A 16,047-nucleotide genomic window follows, 5' to 3' on the forward strand; every position below is an offset into this window, starting at 1 on the left:
AGCTGTCCTCTTACCTGTAGCTCAGGTGAATGATGTCTTTGCTTCTCAGAGTATCCCTGAGGAAATGCCGGGTGTCCAGGCTCAGGCTTTTAGCGGCGGAGTCTCCCACTGCCACAGCCACGACTCTGCCCACACTCTGCCTGCCCAGGAAGGCCTTGAGCCTCTGACCTTCATCTTCTGACAGGTGGGTATCAAAGCGCTCTGTCGCCAGCACCTGGCCCGTCTCCCCATCAATAACGCGCATGTTGAGCCCACGGCTGCCCCAGCGCTTCTCCCACCGGTAGGCCCCGTGGGGTAAACCTCCAGCATGCAGGGTCCTGTCCAGCAATGTCCAGGACAGAGTCTTCTCTCCATGGAGCTCCAGGATGCCACCAGCATCGACTCCCAGAAACTTGAGGCCGAAGTCGGGCACCTCGCTTCGCTCTGCTGCTCGGCCATACAAGGAGATGGTGGCGTTCGACCGATAGGGGCACCTTGCAGAGCCAATGTGCAGAGCGCCCCCATTTCGAATGAGGAGGTACTGTGTCCGCAGGGTGAGGGACTTCTGGGATTCTGCAAAAATTAAGACCCCTGGAACAGAGATAGGCGGATGAAACACAAGGGAAAACAGCACCAGTATACCACACAGTCCACTGCCTGAGCATCCAATTGGTACACTGTCAAACCCCTTAGTAATATGGGCGGCACACAAAACTCCAAGACACAGACCTGCCTGCACCCAGACACCCTCCACCCAACAAGGAAACCTGGAGCACCCCTATATTAAAAGGGCGGGCCGGCTTTAGCGCTTGTGGGCTCTTGCAAGATAATCTGTGTTGTTGCCTCCCACCCTCATTGACCTTCTTCTCCAAAGATCCTCTCACTACCACCCTTCAACTGTACCTCTCTCTCCTTAGTCCCTATCTCGCATGTATTTACATTTTTATTGCACTAATCATACCAATGTATGGCATCCAAGAACTCAACACAGTGGTTTGGGCTGGTTTTACTAACAAAAGTATAGCTGGAAAAAACACTAATCCACTGACGGTGACATGCAGCAACAAAACGTTTTGCGATTCCTTATTAGCGATTTTTAAGGAATCGCAAATAAGGAATCGCAAAACGGGATACATCTTTTTATTCACATAATTTTTGCGATTCTGTAAAAATCGCAATTTTTACCGAATCGCAAATATTATGCGAATTCTGATTTGCGATTTCGCAATTCCCATTGATTCCTATGGGCCAAAAGGCCCATAGGAATCAATGGGAAGGCATTGACATTTTGCGAATTGCAATTAGCGATTCGCAAAATGTTAATGCATTCCATGGGTGCAGGGGGGGGGGTCCAAAGGACCCCATCCTGCACCCCTGAAATGTATTTTAAAGTGCATGTTTCACACACACATGTCCTAAGGACATGTGTGTCTGTAACATGACAGTGTTTGAAATGCTAATTTGAGCATTTTAATAATTTTTCGCAAATTACCACGAGGTTCACCCTCGTGGTAATTTGCAACCCCTAATTGCGAATTCGCAATTTTAAAAGGTTTCTTGCATTGCATTTAAGGAATCGCAAAATGCGATTCCTTAAATGCAATCGCAATTTGAGAATTCACAAATATTTGCGAATTCTTAAATTGCGAGGGCCTTGAACCTTCATGCATTCCAAAAGAGGATTTTGCGATCGCAAACGGCTAATTTTTGCGATTCGCACCGTTTGCGATTGCAAAATCCTTTGATGCATGTACCTATGAGTTATCTAAATAAAATATCATTCTTGGTCTGAAAGTTACATGTGCAGCAGGCACATTAACCCTGTGTGCCACTTCATAATGAGTCAAAATTGCAACTAGATAAAACTCAGATCTCTCCAGCAGGTATGTTTATTATTGCCCAGCAGCGGCCCGTTGAGGGAGTTCTGTGGGACAGAGCGGCGGAGCGGGGAAGGGGCAGGATAGGGGGGGGATACTAAACACCAGAACATGGATTATTGGAGGTAATTAAACAATTTAATAAGTAAAACAAATTTCGTAGCGCCCTGCATTGCAAAATGCGATGCAGCGTGTGCTACGAAATTCGTTTTATTTATTACATTGTTTACTTACCTCCAATTATCCATGTTTCAGTGTTTGCACAAAATGAGACTAAAATGTGCAATCCCAGTAGTGGAGCAAGAATGCTATGGGCCTTGGCGCAAGTGAGGAAAAGGAAAATACAGCAATTTATAGAGTTCAATTGGCCCCTCGGGGCTCTCGACCCTTGTACAACTGCACCTGCTGCACCAATGGTAGCTCTGCCCCAAGCCCAGTGGTTTAGGAGACCTTTGCTGAATGCTGGGTTTGCCGAATGCCAAAACCGCTCACTCTTGAGCCTCTTTTTCCCCCACTCTAAACTTTCTTTCACTTTATCTACCTTGCATGCCCATTTTTGTAATCCTTACTTTCTTCCTTTGCCACTGATTTCCTACCTTTCTCTTCCTCCATCTTTCTCTCTTTCCTGCCTTTGTTCTCTGGCTCTGGGTGAAAGTCTGGTGAAAATATGGAGAAGTCTGAAGCTCCTCCTCTTCTACTGCGTCACTCGTTGAGTGACGTCACGTGTTGTCTGACGAGGGATGAGTTCGGGTCTTGACATGAAAATGCTGCAGGATCAACAAAGTGGACTTGGGGTGCACTCTTGCGTGGCATTAGTGCCACGTAGCCCTTTTCTGGCAATTTGCCATTGTCCTGCCTTGGGGTAAGAATACTACACTGCAGAGTGATTGGGAGACTCGCCTCAAACATGCCAACCCGCCCGATTGATGCGGGAGACTACCAATTTCAACTAGCCTCCCGCCTCCTGATTCCTGCATTCAAAAACCCAATTGATCTGGGGGCTTCAGCCGGTCCTGGCCTAGTGAGACTCATAGTATTCACTGCCAGTAACCTGCTCCTGCAAGCCGAGCACAACATTTTTGTCACACAGTCTCTGCCTGCCTAGCGCTTTCTCCGTGCTCCTGACAGATAAGGGGAAACAATGTATCTGCATTCCTGATATCCGATCCCACAGCAGCACACTTTCAAGTCCCATAAATGACAACAGACCCGATTCTGGCCTCAATAGAAATCAGTGGCAGAAAAACAATCTATTTTTTTCTAAAATCTCCCACTTTCCTCTTCTAAAATGTTGTCATGTAGGCCCTTTCACTCTACTGTACAGGACAATAGAAACACACTTAGACACTGCTATGCGAAGCGCTCTGCCAGGACTTCCCCGGGCCACCGGGAGGGCCGGACAGGTGCAAGGAGAGGATGAGGTTTTTGAGGAGAAACCTAAAAACAAGGGCAGCGCCTCTCAAGAAAATCTGCCACCAATAACCCACTGCCCTGGCTGACATCCAGAAACCCACTAAAGCCCCAGCTACCTTAGCTGAACCAGCCCACTGTTCAAGCTGGCATTTACCAACATAGCCATGCCCCTTGCCTTTGAAAATCCCCACAAAGTCGTTGCCACTTCTTCAAACTAACTTATCCTCCAGTGCTAAATGTGTAAAAAGATTTTTATTTAAATAGGTGGTAGGGCTTTTGTCAGGAGGCCATTGCACCTTGCACCACATATTGCCCCTCCCAGTGCTGCCAATGGCTGTCCCAACACAATCACTATTCATCACACGCCTACAAGTGTGACAATTCAGCCTGTTCCAGCCCCCCAAAGAGCGGGCTTGGGAGGCAGTCTATAGTAATTTTTCATGTATATTGAATTAATAAACAAGTGTTGTTGTGCTCATCTTTAAATCAGACAGACAGCGCAACCATGTGGCAGACTTTTACAAGACCACTGTTGGCAACTAAGTGCTGGTGCCGAGCACTGAAAACCACCTAAGCAGTGACCCAGTGTATGCATGGGATTGAGGGCAAGGGCCCGTTTTACCGTTCTGACCCTTTTGGTGCCTTGTATTTTATTGCTGGGGACACTTAAGTGGGGTCACATTCCGACTTGGACCGCCTGGCTCCAGCCCCCGCCCTTCACACCCAGACATGCACTGCCACCTCCTTATACGCGCTGGCATGCGCCACTCTCTATGCCACCCACTAACTAGCTCCTTCAAGCAAAGCCTTCAGCCCTGGTGCCATGCTCTTTCCCAGTTTCTTCCATGCACTGCCCTCCACGGCACACTGACCCCCTTTCCCCGGCGTTCGCCGTGTCCGGTTACGCACAAATGCCTATTTGCCCTCACTCGTGCCCCCTGGTGCCACCCTTACCTCCGTCCTCGATGAGCAGAGACTGGAAGGTGGCCGAGGACTCCAGCCTGAGAGTGACGCCGTGGCCGATGACGGTGGACCTCCTGGCATTGTGCCCGGGATGCCAGGGGATGGCATTGGGCCATGTGTCCGGGCACACATCTGCAACACACTGGAGGTTAATCTGTGAACTTAACAGCAGCAGTGAGAGCGGGCAGAGGCGGGAAGTGGCAGATAGGACGAGGAGACAGACTAAAAGGACTGAAGGAGCAGACACACTGGGGAATAAGAGAGAGAGGACCCGCGAGAGTGAGAGGAAGGAGCCCTGGGAGAGTGAGAGACAGAGGACTCAAGAGTGAGAGACAGAGGACTCAAGAGTGAGAGACAGAGGACCCAAGAGTGAGAGACAGAGGACCCTAAAATGAGAGACAGAGGGTCCGAGAGAGAGAGAGGAAGGAGCCCTGGGAGAGTGAGAGACAGAGGATCAAAGAGTGAGAGACAGAGGACCCGAGAGTGAGAGACAGAAGAGTAAGAGACAGAAGAGTGAGAGACAGAGGACCCGAGAGTGAGAGACAGAGGACCCGAGAGTGAGAGACAGAAGAGTAAGAGACAGAAGAGTGAGAGACAGAGGACCCGAGAGTGAGAGACAGAAGAGTAAGAGACAGAAGAGTGAGAGACAGAGGACCCGAGAGTGAGAGACAGAGGACCCGAGAGTGAGAGACAGAAGAGTAAGAGACAGAAGAGTGAGAGACAGAGGACCCGAGAGTGAGAGACAGAGGACCCGAGAGAGACAGAGGACCCTAAAATGAGAGACAGAGGGTCCGAGAGAGAGAGAGAGAGACAGAAGAGTGAGAGACAAAGGACCTGAGAGTGAGAGACAGAGGACCCAAGAGTGAGAGACAGAGGACCCGAGAGTGAGAGACAGAGGACCCTAAAATGAGAGACAGAGGGCCCGAGAGAGAGAGAGAGACAGAAGAGTGAGAGACAAAGGACCCGAGAGTGAGAGACAGAGGACCCAAGAGTGAGAGACAGAGGACCCGAGAGTGAGAGACAGAGGACCCTAAAATGAGAGACAGAGGGCCAGAGAGAGAGAGACAGAAGAGTGAGAGACAAAGGACCCGAGAGAGAGAGACAGAGGACCCAAGAGTGAGAGACAGAGGACCCAAGAGTGAGAGACAGAGGACCCGAGAGTGAGAGACAGAGGACCCGAGAGTGAGAGACAGAGGACCCGAGAGAGACAGAGGACCCAAAAATGAGAGACAGAGGGCCCGAGAGAGAGAGAGAGAGAGAGAGAGACAGAAGAGTGAGAGACAAAGGACCCGAGAGTGAGAAACAGAGGACCCAAGAGTGAGAGACAGAGGACCCAAGAGTGAGAGACAGAGGACCCGAGAGTGAGAGACAGAGGACCCTAAAATGAGAGACAGAGGGCCCGAGAGAGAGAGAGAGAGACAGAAGAGTGAGAGACAAAGGACCCGAGAGTGAGAGACAGAGGACCCAAGAGTGAGAGACAGAGGACCCTAAAATGAGAGACAGAGGACCCTAAAATGAGAGACAGAGGGCCCGAGAGAGAGAGAGAGAGAGAGAGACAGAAGAGTGAGAGACAAATGACCCGAGAGTGAGAGACAGAGGACCCAAGAGTGAAAGACAGAGGACCCGAGAGTGAGAGAGAGAAGAGTGAGAGACAGAGGTCCAGAGAGTGAGAGATAGAAGAGTGAGAGACAGAAGAGTGAGAGAAAGAGGACCCAAGAGTGAGAGACAGAAGGCCCAAGAGTGAGAGGCAGGGGACTCGAGAGAGCGAGAGACAGGGAACCCTGTGAGAGAAAGACACAGGGGAGTCGAGGGACTGACAGACAGGGGTCCTGTGAGAGTGACAGATAGGGGACTCGAGAGAGTGAGAGACAGCGGACCCGAGAGTGAGAGACAGAGGATCCGAGAGTGAGAGACAGGAGACCTGGGCGAATGGAAGACAGGGGCCCCGGGAGAGACAGAGGATCTAAGAGAGTGAAAGACGGAGGGCTCGAGTGAGTGAGAGACAGGGGACTCGAGAGAGTGAGAGACAGGGGACTCGAGAGAGTGAGACAGGGAACCCTGTGAGAGAGAGACGCATGGGACTCGATAGAGTGAGAGGCAGGGGACTCGAGAGAGTGAGACAGGGAACCCATAGGGAACACGAAGGGGCCGAGTACCCGAGAGTGTTAGCGACAGGGGCAGAGAATGCGGGGGCAAATGACTCGAGAGATAGAGACAGAGAATATGAGAGAGTGGGAGAGTGAGAAGCATATCACTGAGAGAATGGGGAAAGATACACTGAGAGTGCGAGAAAGAGGCACGGGCAAAGTGAGAGACAGAGGCACTGAGAAGGTGAGAGGCATTGGGAGAAGTTGGGGGACAGAGGACGTGAGATAGAGGGCATGCAAAGGGTAGAGACATAGACAATGGGAGGTTGAAGGCACAGAGGCCTGAGAGTTCAACGCAATGGGGTAAGGAGCTGGGCCACTTTGAAAGAGGGAGGAGAGACACCGGTTGGAGAGGGGGTCTGAGGCACTTGGAGAGGGGGGGCAGAGACACCGGTTGGAGAGGGGGTCTGAGGGTCTTGGAGAGGGGGGCAGAGACACCGGTTGGTGGGGGGCTGATGCACTTGGAGAGGGGGGCAGAGACACCGGTTGCAGAGGGGGTCTGAGGCACTTGGAGAGGGGAGCAGAGACACCGGTTGGAGAGGGGGTCTGAGGCACTTGGAGAGGGGGGCAGAGACACCGGTTGGTGGGGGGCTGATGCACTTGGAGAGGGGGGCAGAGACACCGGTTGGTGGGAGGCTGATGCACTTGGAGAGGGGGGCAGAGACACCGTTTGGTGGGGGGCTGATGCACTTGGAGAGGGGGCAGAGACACCGGTTGGTGGGGGGCTGATGCACTTGGAGAGGGGGGCAGAGACACCGTTTGGTGGGGGCTGATGCACTTGGAGCGAGGGGGCAAAGACACAGGTTGGTGTGGGGATTGATTGAGGTACTTGGAAAGAGAGGGGGCTGAGGCAATTGGGAATAGAGGACAGCGTACTGTGATTTGGCGGGAAGCGCACTGACAGATGGGGGGTGGCGGGGGAGGTCGATGCCGCGGACACCAACAGATGCAGCAGCTACAGACATACACAGCAGAGACGAGCGCGGCACCCACCTGGTCCCTCGGGCATCCGCCGGGCACCTCCTCACAGCCGGCTCGCCCTCTCACCCACTGCGCTCCGAGGGATGAAAGTCATGAGCAGAAAAAGAAATGAGAGGCAGGGGTCCGGGTGGCTGACACTGAAGAGAGATGGGAGGGGCGGGGGGGGGGGGGGGGGGGGTCTTACACGGCAGAAACCTGGGCCCGGGGACCCATTAAATGTGGCATGGAGGAGGACGGGGCAGAGGACCTGAGATTAGTGGGGCATGGGTTCTGGGGTCTGTGGCCTCGGAGACAAAGGTCCAAGAGACCTGGGCTAGGGAGACTGACAATAGTGAGACACGGGTTTAGTGCTTCTGACACGCGACAGACAGATGCCCACGATTTCATTATATTAGCATTAACAATCTTCCAATGACCCATACTTCAGATATGTTTTAAAAATGAATAACGTGTCACTGATTGTGCGAGTGCCTAATTGTCTGTATCGCTAGTAATATCTCAAATTAATTTTTAAAACCTATCTGATGCAGACCTAATTGAAACATTGTTGATGTTCATACATGACGAGTTCTCCAGGGCGGCTCCAGTGGTATTGCTGAGGCATTATGATTGGCCTGGGCCAAGGGAGTCTGACACACTAGTCCTAGTGAGATAGGGTTCAAGGGGTCTGACATCTGAGAGACAGATGTCCAAGAACCAGGGTGGATCTGTGCCTGCCAAGGGAGTCTGCCACTGGCGAGACATGCATTTGGGCAGATGTCCCAGATGTCTGCCTCAGACGGAGCGACATAAGTCTTGTGACACTGTGGAGATGAGGAGAGGCATGGGCCCAGGTGTCTGACGCCGGTGAGACAGTAGACACTCGGGTGGCACCTTGCCATGTCAGCAGGTGTGGATCCAACCAGGTGAACACAATTAGAGGGGTCTCGAGGTCGGGGTCCCTAAGAAGAGGTGGTTGTGCAGGGAGTGGGATTCTCTTCACATGTACATCCCTCCGGAGGTGGACTGACAGGCAGCGGTGAGGGGCCACACACGGAGTCTCTGTCAGGCTCCTCCCAGCACCACCGACAGCGTCAGCGCGAACCCTGTGCTCGCTGACGGCAGACAGTGACAGAGACACGGCGCAGCACCTAGGGCCCACGGTGCATCAGGTGCTGCGCCGTCTAAACTTTAGAGGGAATACATGCAGAGAGGGCAGTTTCTGCGCGTGAGGCTGGCTCCGAATTTACTTTCACGCTTTTCCTAGGTTCCTGTAAAGCATGTACCCACGGACCCCTTCCCCACTCAAGTCTATTCAACTCACAGGCAGCTCAGCGGGGAATAACGCAGACTAACGCTGAGCCACACCATGCATTCTATCCGGATCAACCCAGACTGTCCACTCAATCCAGAATAACAAGCACTGCCATCCGAGTTCGAATTATCCAGATTAACACCTGAATCTGGAAGACCCAGACCGTCATTTCAATCCAGATTAACAGACTCACTTGAGTCCAGATTAACTAGATTGCCACCCGAGTCCGGATTGCCCAGACCATCACTTCAATCCATATTAAAGCAGACTGTTAACCGAGTCTTTATCACCCAGACTGCTACCTGGTTCCGTATTGATTCAGAATGCCACCTCAATTCGGATTGCTCAAACTGCAGCTTCAATTCGGATTACCCAAACTGTCACCTGAGTCCGGATTACCCAGACTGTCACTTGAGTCCGCATTTTCCAGACTCCCCCCTGAGTCCAGATTACCCAGACTGGCTGCTGAGTCTAGACTCACTCATCCTGCCATCGAGTCAGGATTACCCAGACTGCCACCTGAGTCTTAATTACCCAGACTGTCACCTCAATCTAGATTACCCAGACTGTCAACTGAATCCAGATTTCCCAGACTGGCACCTGAGTCTGAATTACCCAGACTGCCACCTCAGTCCAGATTAACCTGATTGACACCTGAGTCCAGACTCAGTCACGCTGCAACCAACTCCGAATTACCCAGACTGCCACCTGAGGCCGCATTTACCAGACTACCACCGGAGTCCAGATTACCCAGACTGCCACCTGAGTCTGAATTACCCAGACTGCCACCTCAGTCCGGATTACCCTGATTGCATCCAGAGCGCAGACTCACTCACACTGCCACCAACTCCGGATTACCCAGACTGCCACCTGAGTCCAGATTACCCAGACCGGTACCTGATTACAGATGACCCAGACTGGCACCTGAGTCCGGACTCGCTCATATTGCCACCGAGTTAGGATTACCCAGAGTGCCACTTGAGTCCGGGTTACCCAGACTGTCATTTGAGTCTGAATTACCTAGACTACCACCTCAGTCCGGATTACTTTGATTGCCACCTGAGTCCAGACTCAGTCACACTGTCACCAGACTCCAGGTTACCCAGACTGCCACCTGAGTCCAGACTCAGTCACACTGTCACCAGACTCCAGATTACCCAGACTGCCACCTGAGTCCAGACTCAGTCACACTGTCACCAGACTTCAGATTATACATACTGTCACCTGAGTCCAGATTACACAGATTTCCCAGACTGGCACCTGAGTCTGAATTACCCAGACTGCCACCTCAGTCCAGATTACCCTGATTGACACCTGAGTCCAGACTCAGTCACGCTGCAACCAACTCCGAATTACCCAGACTGCCACCTGAGGCCGCATTTACCAGACTACCACCGGAGTCCAGATTACCCAGACTGCCACCTGAGTCTGAATTACCCAGACTGCCACCTCAGTCCGGATTACCCTGATTGCATCCAGAGCGCAGACTCACTCACACTGCCACCAACTCCGGATTACCCAGACTGCCACCTGAGTCCAGATTACCCAGACCGGTACCTGATTACAGATGACCCAGACTGGCACCTGAGTCCGGACTCGCTCATATTGCCACCGAGTTAGGATTACCCAGAGTGCCACTTGAGTCCGGGTTACCCAGACTGTCATTTGAGTCTGAATTACCTAGACTACCACCTCAGTCCAGATTACTTTGATTGCCACCTGAGTCCAGACTCAGTCACACTGTCACCAGACTCCAGGTTACCCAGACTGCCACCTGAGTCCAGACTCAGTCACACTGTCACCAGACTCCAGATTACCCAGACTGCCACCTGAGTCCAGACTCAGTCACACTGTCACCAGACTTCAGATTATACATACTGTCACCTGAGTCCAGATTACACAGATTGCCACCGGACTCACTCATACTGCCACCCGAGTCTGAATTACCCAGACTGCCACCTGAGTCCAGATTAACCAGACTACTACCTGAGTCCAGATTACCCAGACTGCCACCTGAGTCCAGATTACCCAGAGTGCCACTTGAGTCCGTGTTACCGAGACTGTCATTTGAGTCTGAATTACCTAGACTACCACCTTAGTCCAGATTACTTTGATTGCCACCTGAGTCCAGACTCAGTCACACTGTCACCAGACTCCAGATTACCCAGACTACCACCTGAGTCCAGACTCAGTCACACTGTCACCAGACTCCAGATTACCCAGACTGCCACCTGAGTCCAGACTCAGTCACACTGTCACCAGACTTCAGATTATCCATACTGTCACCTGAGTCCAGATTACACAGATTGCCACCGGACTCACTCATACTGCCACCCGAGTCTGAATTACCCAGACTGCCACCTGAGTCCAGATTAACCAGACTACTACCTGAGTCCAGATTACCCAGACTGCCACCTGAGTCCATATTACCCAGAGTGCCACTTGAGTCCGGATTACTCAGACTGTCATCTGAGTCTGAATTACCTAGACTACCACCTCAGTCCAGTTTACTCTGATTGCCACCTGTGCCCAGACTCAGTCACACTGTCCTCAGACTCCAGACTACCCAGACTGACATCGAAGTCCAGATTACCCAGACTGCAACCCGAGTCTGAATTACCTAGACTGTCATCAGACTCAAGATTACCCAGACTGCCACCGGAGTCCAGATTACACAGACTGCCACCGGACTCACTCATACTGCCACCCGAGCCTGGATTACCCAGACTGCCATCTGAGTCCAGATTACCGACACTGCCACCTGAGTCCAGATTACCCAGACTGACGTCGTAGTCCAGATTAACCAAACTGCAACCCGAGTCTGAATTACCCAGACTGCCACCTGAGTCCAGATTACCCAGACTGCCATCTGAGTCCAGATTACCCACACTGCCACCGGAGTCTAAATTACCCGGACAGCCACCGGAGTCCAGATTACCCGGACAGCCACCGGAGTCCTGATGACATAGACTGGCACCGAACTCACTAATACTGCCACTTGAGTCCAGATTACCCAGACTGCCACCTGAGTCCGGATCACCCAGACTGCCACCTGAGTCCAGATTGCTATAGTGGCACCTGAGTCTGGAATGGATTACCCACCTGTCACCTGAGGCCGGATTGGCTATGGTGGCACCTGACCCGAACTGTCCCCTGAGCCCGAACTCACTCACACTACCTACCACCTGAGTCTGGATTGAGTTGTGCTTCCAGTTCGTGTTTATCGGCTGCTCCTGAAGGTACAGAGTCAGACTGACACCCGGGTCCCACAATCACAGCTCCGGCGCCGAGGAGGCTCCGCTGAAGCCCTCATTCACGACAGGTGAACCCTGTAATAAAGCAAATTATAACGCACAGACACAACATGGTCCCCGGCTGAACACGCCGAGAGCTCCTTTCTGATCCGTCCCGCAGATCACAGGTCAGGGAGTCAGTCTGTAGCCAAGTTCGTGAGTAAGTGCTCATGTGAGTAAGTGTTCAAGTGTGTGAGTGTGGCTATGTAGGAAGCACACTGAGCTCTGCAAACGCTGAGGATACTCCGGGGAAAGCTGCACATTCACATTTCGGTAGCACTGGAACATTTTGCTTGAGCAATTAAACCAGAAAAAAACAGTTTCACGTGTGGCTTGTGTTGTGTTAGCGCCGAGACACGGTGTCAGACAGCGCTACATATTCACAAAAGCATCAATTTGGAAGAATGCACATCTAACATATACTGCAGGTTTGTTGGACCATCGCTGAAAGTATGATCATCAATAATACACTCACCTCTGGGACGAGCGGTCTGTGAGGGTCTGGGGCTGGACTGTGGTGCTTTGGTCTTCTGCTGCCGTCTGGAAACAGTCGGCAGTCCGTGGCGCTCTTCTGAGGACCGGCTGCAGTAATCCTGTGTGTGATGGTCAGTGCCCCGACCCCGGTTTCATGTAGTAGTCTGATCCGTGGTGTGTGGCACACTGATCCGTGTGGTCTGTGGTATCCTGAGCTGCAGGCGGGTTGTTTACTCCGATTGGTGCGTGGTCTGTGGCACGATCTGCTTTACTGTGATCCGTGGTATCTCACCTTCTACTCTGCGGTCTGTGGTGCTCCAGACACGGGGTCTGTGCCTGTGAGGAGCATACCTCTCGGGCGGCTCTGCTCCTGTTGCAGCCTCTGCTCTGTCCTGGCAGCGAGGGTGCCCACTCCCTGCGGTCTGTGGTCTCGGCACTTCTGAGCTCGGCTTCTGCCCGGTCCCGGGGGCAGCTCCTGGCGCGCACTGAACTCAGCCCGGGGAGCCCGGAGCAGGCTGAGGCTGAAGTGCACGGACTCCCTGCGGTCTGTGGCCTCGGTCTGTGCCGTGCACTCCCTCTCCCGGGCTCTGCTCCAGCTGACAGCCACCGCTGGTCCTGCACGCCGGCAGGTGAAGCTCCCTCCCCAGCCCGTCCGCTCTCCCGCTGCAGAGTCCTGAGTGAGTGAGCTCTGCCCGCGCCTGCCGTGCACTGAGGGTACGGTGCGGCTCAGTCACTGAGGTCCGTCCACAGGCGGCTCTCACGCGCCCTTATATATTCTCCTCCCACCTCCCTATATCTCTCCCTCCGAATTCCCTATCTCTGGACCTCCTTCCTTCCTCCTCCCCTTCTCCGAGTTCTCTTGGCATCTGTCCCCATCATGCCCCCGCGGTTGCCTCACTTAACCCTCTCCCCGAAGCCCCTCGCTGTCCTTCCCTCCCCTCTCCAATACTCTCAATACAGTTCCAATTCTTTCCTCTCTACCCTCCCTCCTCACTCTTACCTAGTGCACTCCCTCGTTCGACTCCCTTACTTCTCTCTTTCTCTCCTCTACCATTGCTTCCTCGTCTCCCCATCACCCCCTCACCCCCCCCCCCCCCACCCCCTCACCCCCACACACCCGGCCCATTCTTTCAGGTTCTCATCCTCTCACGGTCGTGGTTAATTCTCACGCATTTTGCGTAGTCAGGCTGCCACAGCATCTCACTTCGTGGTTTCTATCGCAAACTCGTAACACACCCCCACCCCTCTTGCTGCTACCCCTGCTTCTCCCTGGGGTGTGTTTTACCCCACCTCATTTACCCCCTGTCCCTTGTGGTGTCTCCTCAAGGCATGCGTTGCCCCACCCCCGCTCTGAATATGAAGAGTACGTGGGGTGCGTGTAACTGAAACGGCATTTGAATTATGCTGTTCTATGGCCGCTGCGTTTTCTGCATAATTATGAACTTACTGCACTTGCAACATAATCCTCCATCTACTACACACACGGCAGCCTTCAACGTAACAAAATGTACGTAGCTCAAATGGATCGAGTGTCACATGGTTCCACAACGTTGCAGACCACTTACAAGGACTAGAAACGAACTGATCACTTTTCAGTTGCGGTTTCCTATATTCAGGTCTTAGACTAGCACCAAATAGATGAAACGTTTGTCCAGTCAGTATGAATGTGTTATTAATTATTTCAATGTGTCAGTCCAAATTGATTACATTAATCAAAAGCACACAACGAGTATAAAAACCATGCAGCAGCATTAAAACATAAACATTATAAAGCTTGTCAATAAAACAATCGCATTCGATTTTATAACAAAAGATCTACCAATTTTAGGTACAATAGCATCAAACAGTGGTGAACAATTGGAGGAATCGACCCGTGCAAGTTTAGCGCATGGAGAGGTGCAAAAAGTGCCGTTTGCTAGCCTGTGCTACATTGTTTTAATCTTCTGAACCAAGCTGCTTGGAGGAATCTTGGCACAACAGATTCAACGCCATATGGATGGTGTCTGTTTTAAAGATTATCAGTGCTTTTCAGTAGTGTCTAACCTCCAGTACTAACCAAAGTGGTTTGATCCATTTTAATCGCTCCTGCTTGCACGCAGGGCAAAAGAAAAGTATATGTTCAACACTTTCATAATTATCATTGCATACGGGGCGGGGCATGTACCATGATCAGCGGCGGCCGGCACAGCTAAGCGCAGTGGGGCATTTAGGGGGGGGCGGGATGGGGGGCCAGGTGGGAGGTGGCGAAGTCGACAGGTTACTGACCAGGTATAATTAAAACCATAAATAATACCTATTCCTTCATCTGTCGACTTCCGCACTCCGCGCCCCGCCCAGTATCGCCCAGCCACGCTTACCTGTGCCGGCCACCGATGACCGTGGCCTGACCTTGGAATAGGCCAGCTATTCTTAAAACATGTTAAAGGAAAAGTTCACAGACTGAGTTGTATGTACATTTTCCTGGAAAGCCGGGTTTGCAAGTAATCTAAACATTTCTCAGATTTATAGGCAAACTTTTTTCTTTTTAATGGAAGCTGTTAAACTCACCACAGAGGAGGAGTTCACTGTTTTTGCCTGGGCTTGATGCCAAAAGCTCTTCTTTACTATAAGAGAGGCGTTGGCAGTATTGCAAGCTGGGTTAGACCAAAATTCTCCCAACCATAGGAATTTTTAGAGCTTGAGGTCTGCTGATGACATCGCACAGGAGTATTCTAAAGCGAGCTAATTCTTTGGTAGACCATGCTCTGACCCAAAATAGGTTGGGTTTCAAACTAGCACGCTCGCTTATTGGCTGCAAGCCTAAATGTAGGAACAGGGGTAGCATAGCAGTGCTCTGAGGCAGCCCGAGAAGTGATCTTTTAAAGTGAGTCACAGGCGGTACAAGATCCTCGACATTGCTTTGACCCCAGAGTTCTGCTCTGTAGGTTGCATTAATTCACTGTCTATTAAGCACTGGCATTAAGGCAAATAAGCGTTTCCTTAAGCCATTTTCCTTTTCTGCCACATAATTTAGTCAGCCCTGCTGCATAATTTGGTCTTCTGTTGAAGCATAATTCCAGCTGCCCTTTTTCAATCAAGGGGCACATGGTATGAAGCAGTAGGATGCAGGTAGATAGCATGCAAAGGTGGTTTAGAAGGAATTATGGGAGCATGGTGAGTGGACGTTCTATGAGGACGGTAGAATGGGGTCATATAGGATTAAAGATGAGGCACCAAGAGATTTAGCCTGCTGGTACAATATGCATATAGGTGGTAGTATGGAGGTATAAGAAAGGTACTGGCGACTAGAAATTTAGTAAAGCATTAGGCAAGGATTATTTGAAAGCAGAGAAGGGACAGGAGTTGGGGATAGGTGTGATATAGGAGAGCGGTATCCTAGTGAGCGTGCAGTGTACAGGAAAAGAGACAGGAGGGTCTAGGATGGCGGTATCTAGTAGTGAGATGTGGGGATTAAGAGGAGGTATTTGAGAATGGAACGAGGGTAGAGCAGAGAGGCCGTAGAATATGAAAATAGTAACAGGAGAAGCCTAGGAGGGCGGTATGTAACGGCACAGAAGAGGAACATCCCAGAAAGGATCCGAGTTCCCTGATAACGATATAATCATCAGTAAAGTATGGTCATGAAA

At 51.6% G+C, this 16,047-nt stretch overlaps 2 protein-coding genes across 3 annotated transcripts in view; both read right to left on the reverse strand.

Moving 5' to 3' along the window:
- CEMIP (cell migration inducing hyaluronidase 1) overlaps nt 1-12,502 on the reverse strand; it is an 857,787-nt gene extending 845,285 nt beyond the window's left edge. Inside the window, exon 1 of the mRNA XM_086957874.1 lies at nt 12,423-12,502. The gene's annotated coding sequence lies outside the window, so the exon portion shown is untranslated. The remainder of the gene's footprint in view (nt 1-12,422) is intronic.
- LOC147733310 (cell surface hyaluronidase-like) overlaps nt 1-16,047 on the reverse strand; it is a 561,460-nt gene that overhangs the window by 367,391 nt on the left and 178,022 nt on the right. For both annotated transcript variants that reach the window (XR_015308517.1, XM_086957873.1), the window contains exons 3-4: nt 4,224-4,364; nt 15-570 (exon numbers count right to left, since the gene is read on the reverse strand). Coding sequence is in view for 1 of the 2 variants with exons in the window: in XM_086957873.1 (XP_086813999.1) it covers nt 15-570; nt 4,224-4,364 (697 nt within the window). In the remaining variant the exon portion in view is untranslated. The remainder of the gene's footprint in view (nt 1-14; nt 571-4,223; nt 4,365-16,047) is intronic.

The sequence above is a fragment of the Lissotriton vulgaris genome, chromosome 2_1, assembly GCF_964263255.1.
Source record: "Lissotriton vulgaris chromosome 2_1, aLisVul1.2, whole genome shotgun sequence".
In the NCBI taxonomy this organism is placed as follows: Eukaryota; Metazoa; Chordata; class Amphibia; order Caudata; family Salamandridae; genus Lissotriton; species Lissotriton vulgaris.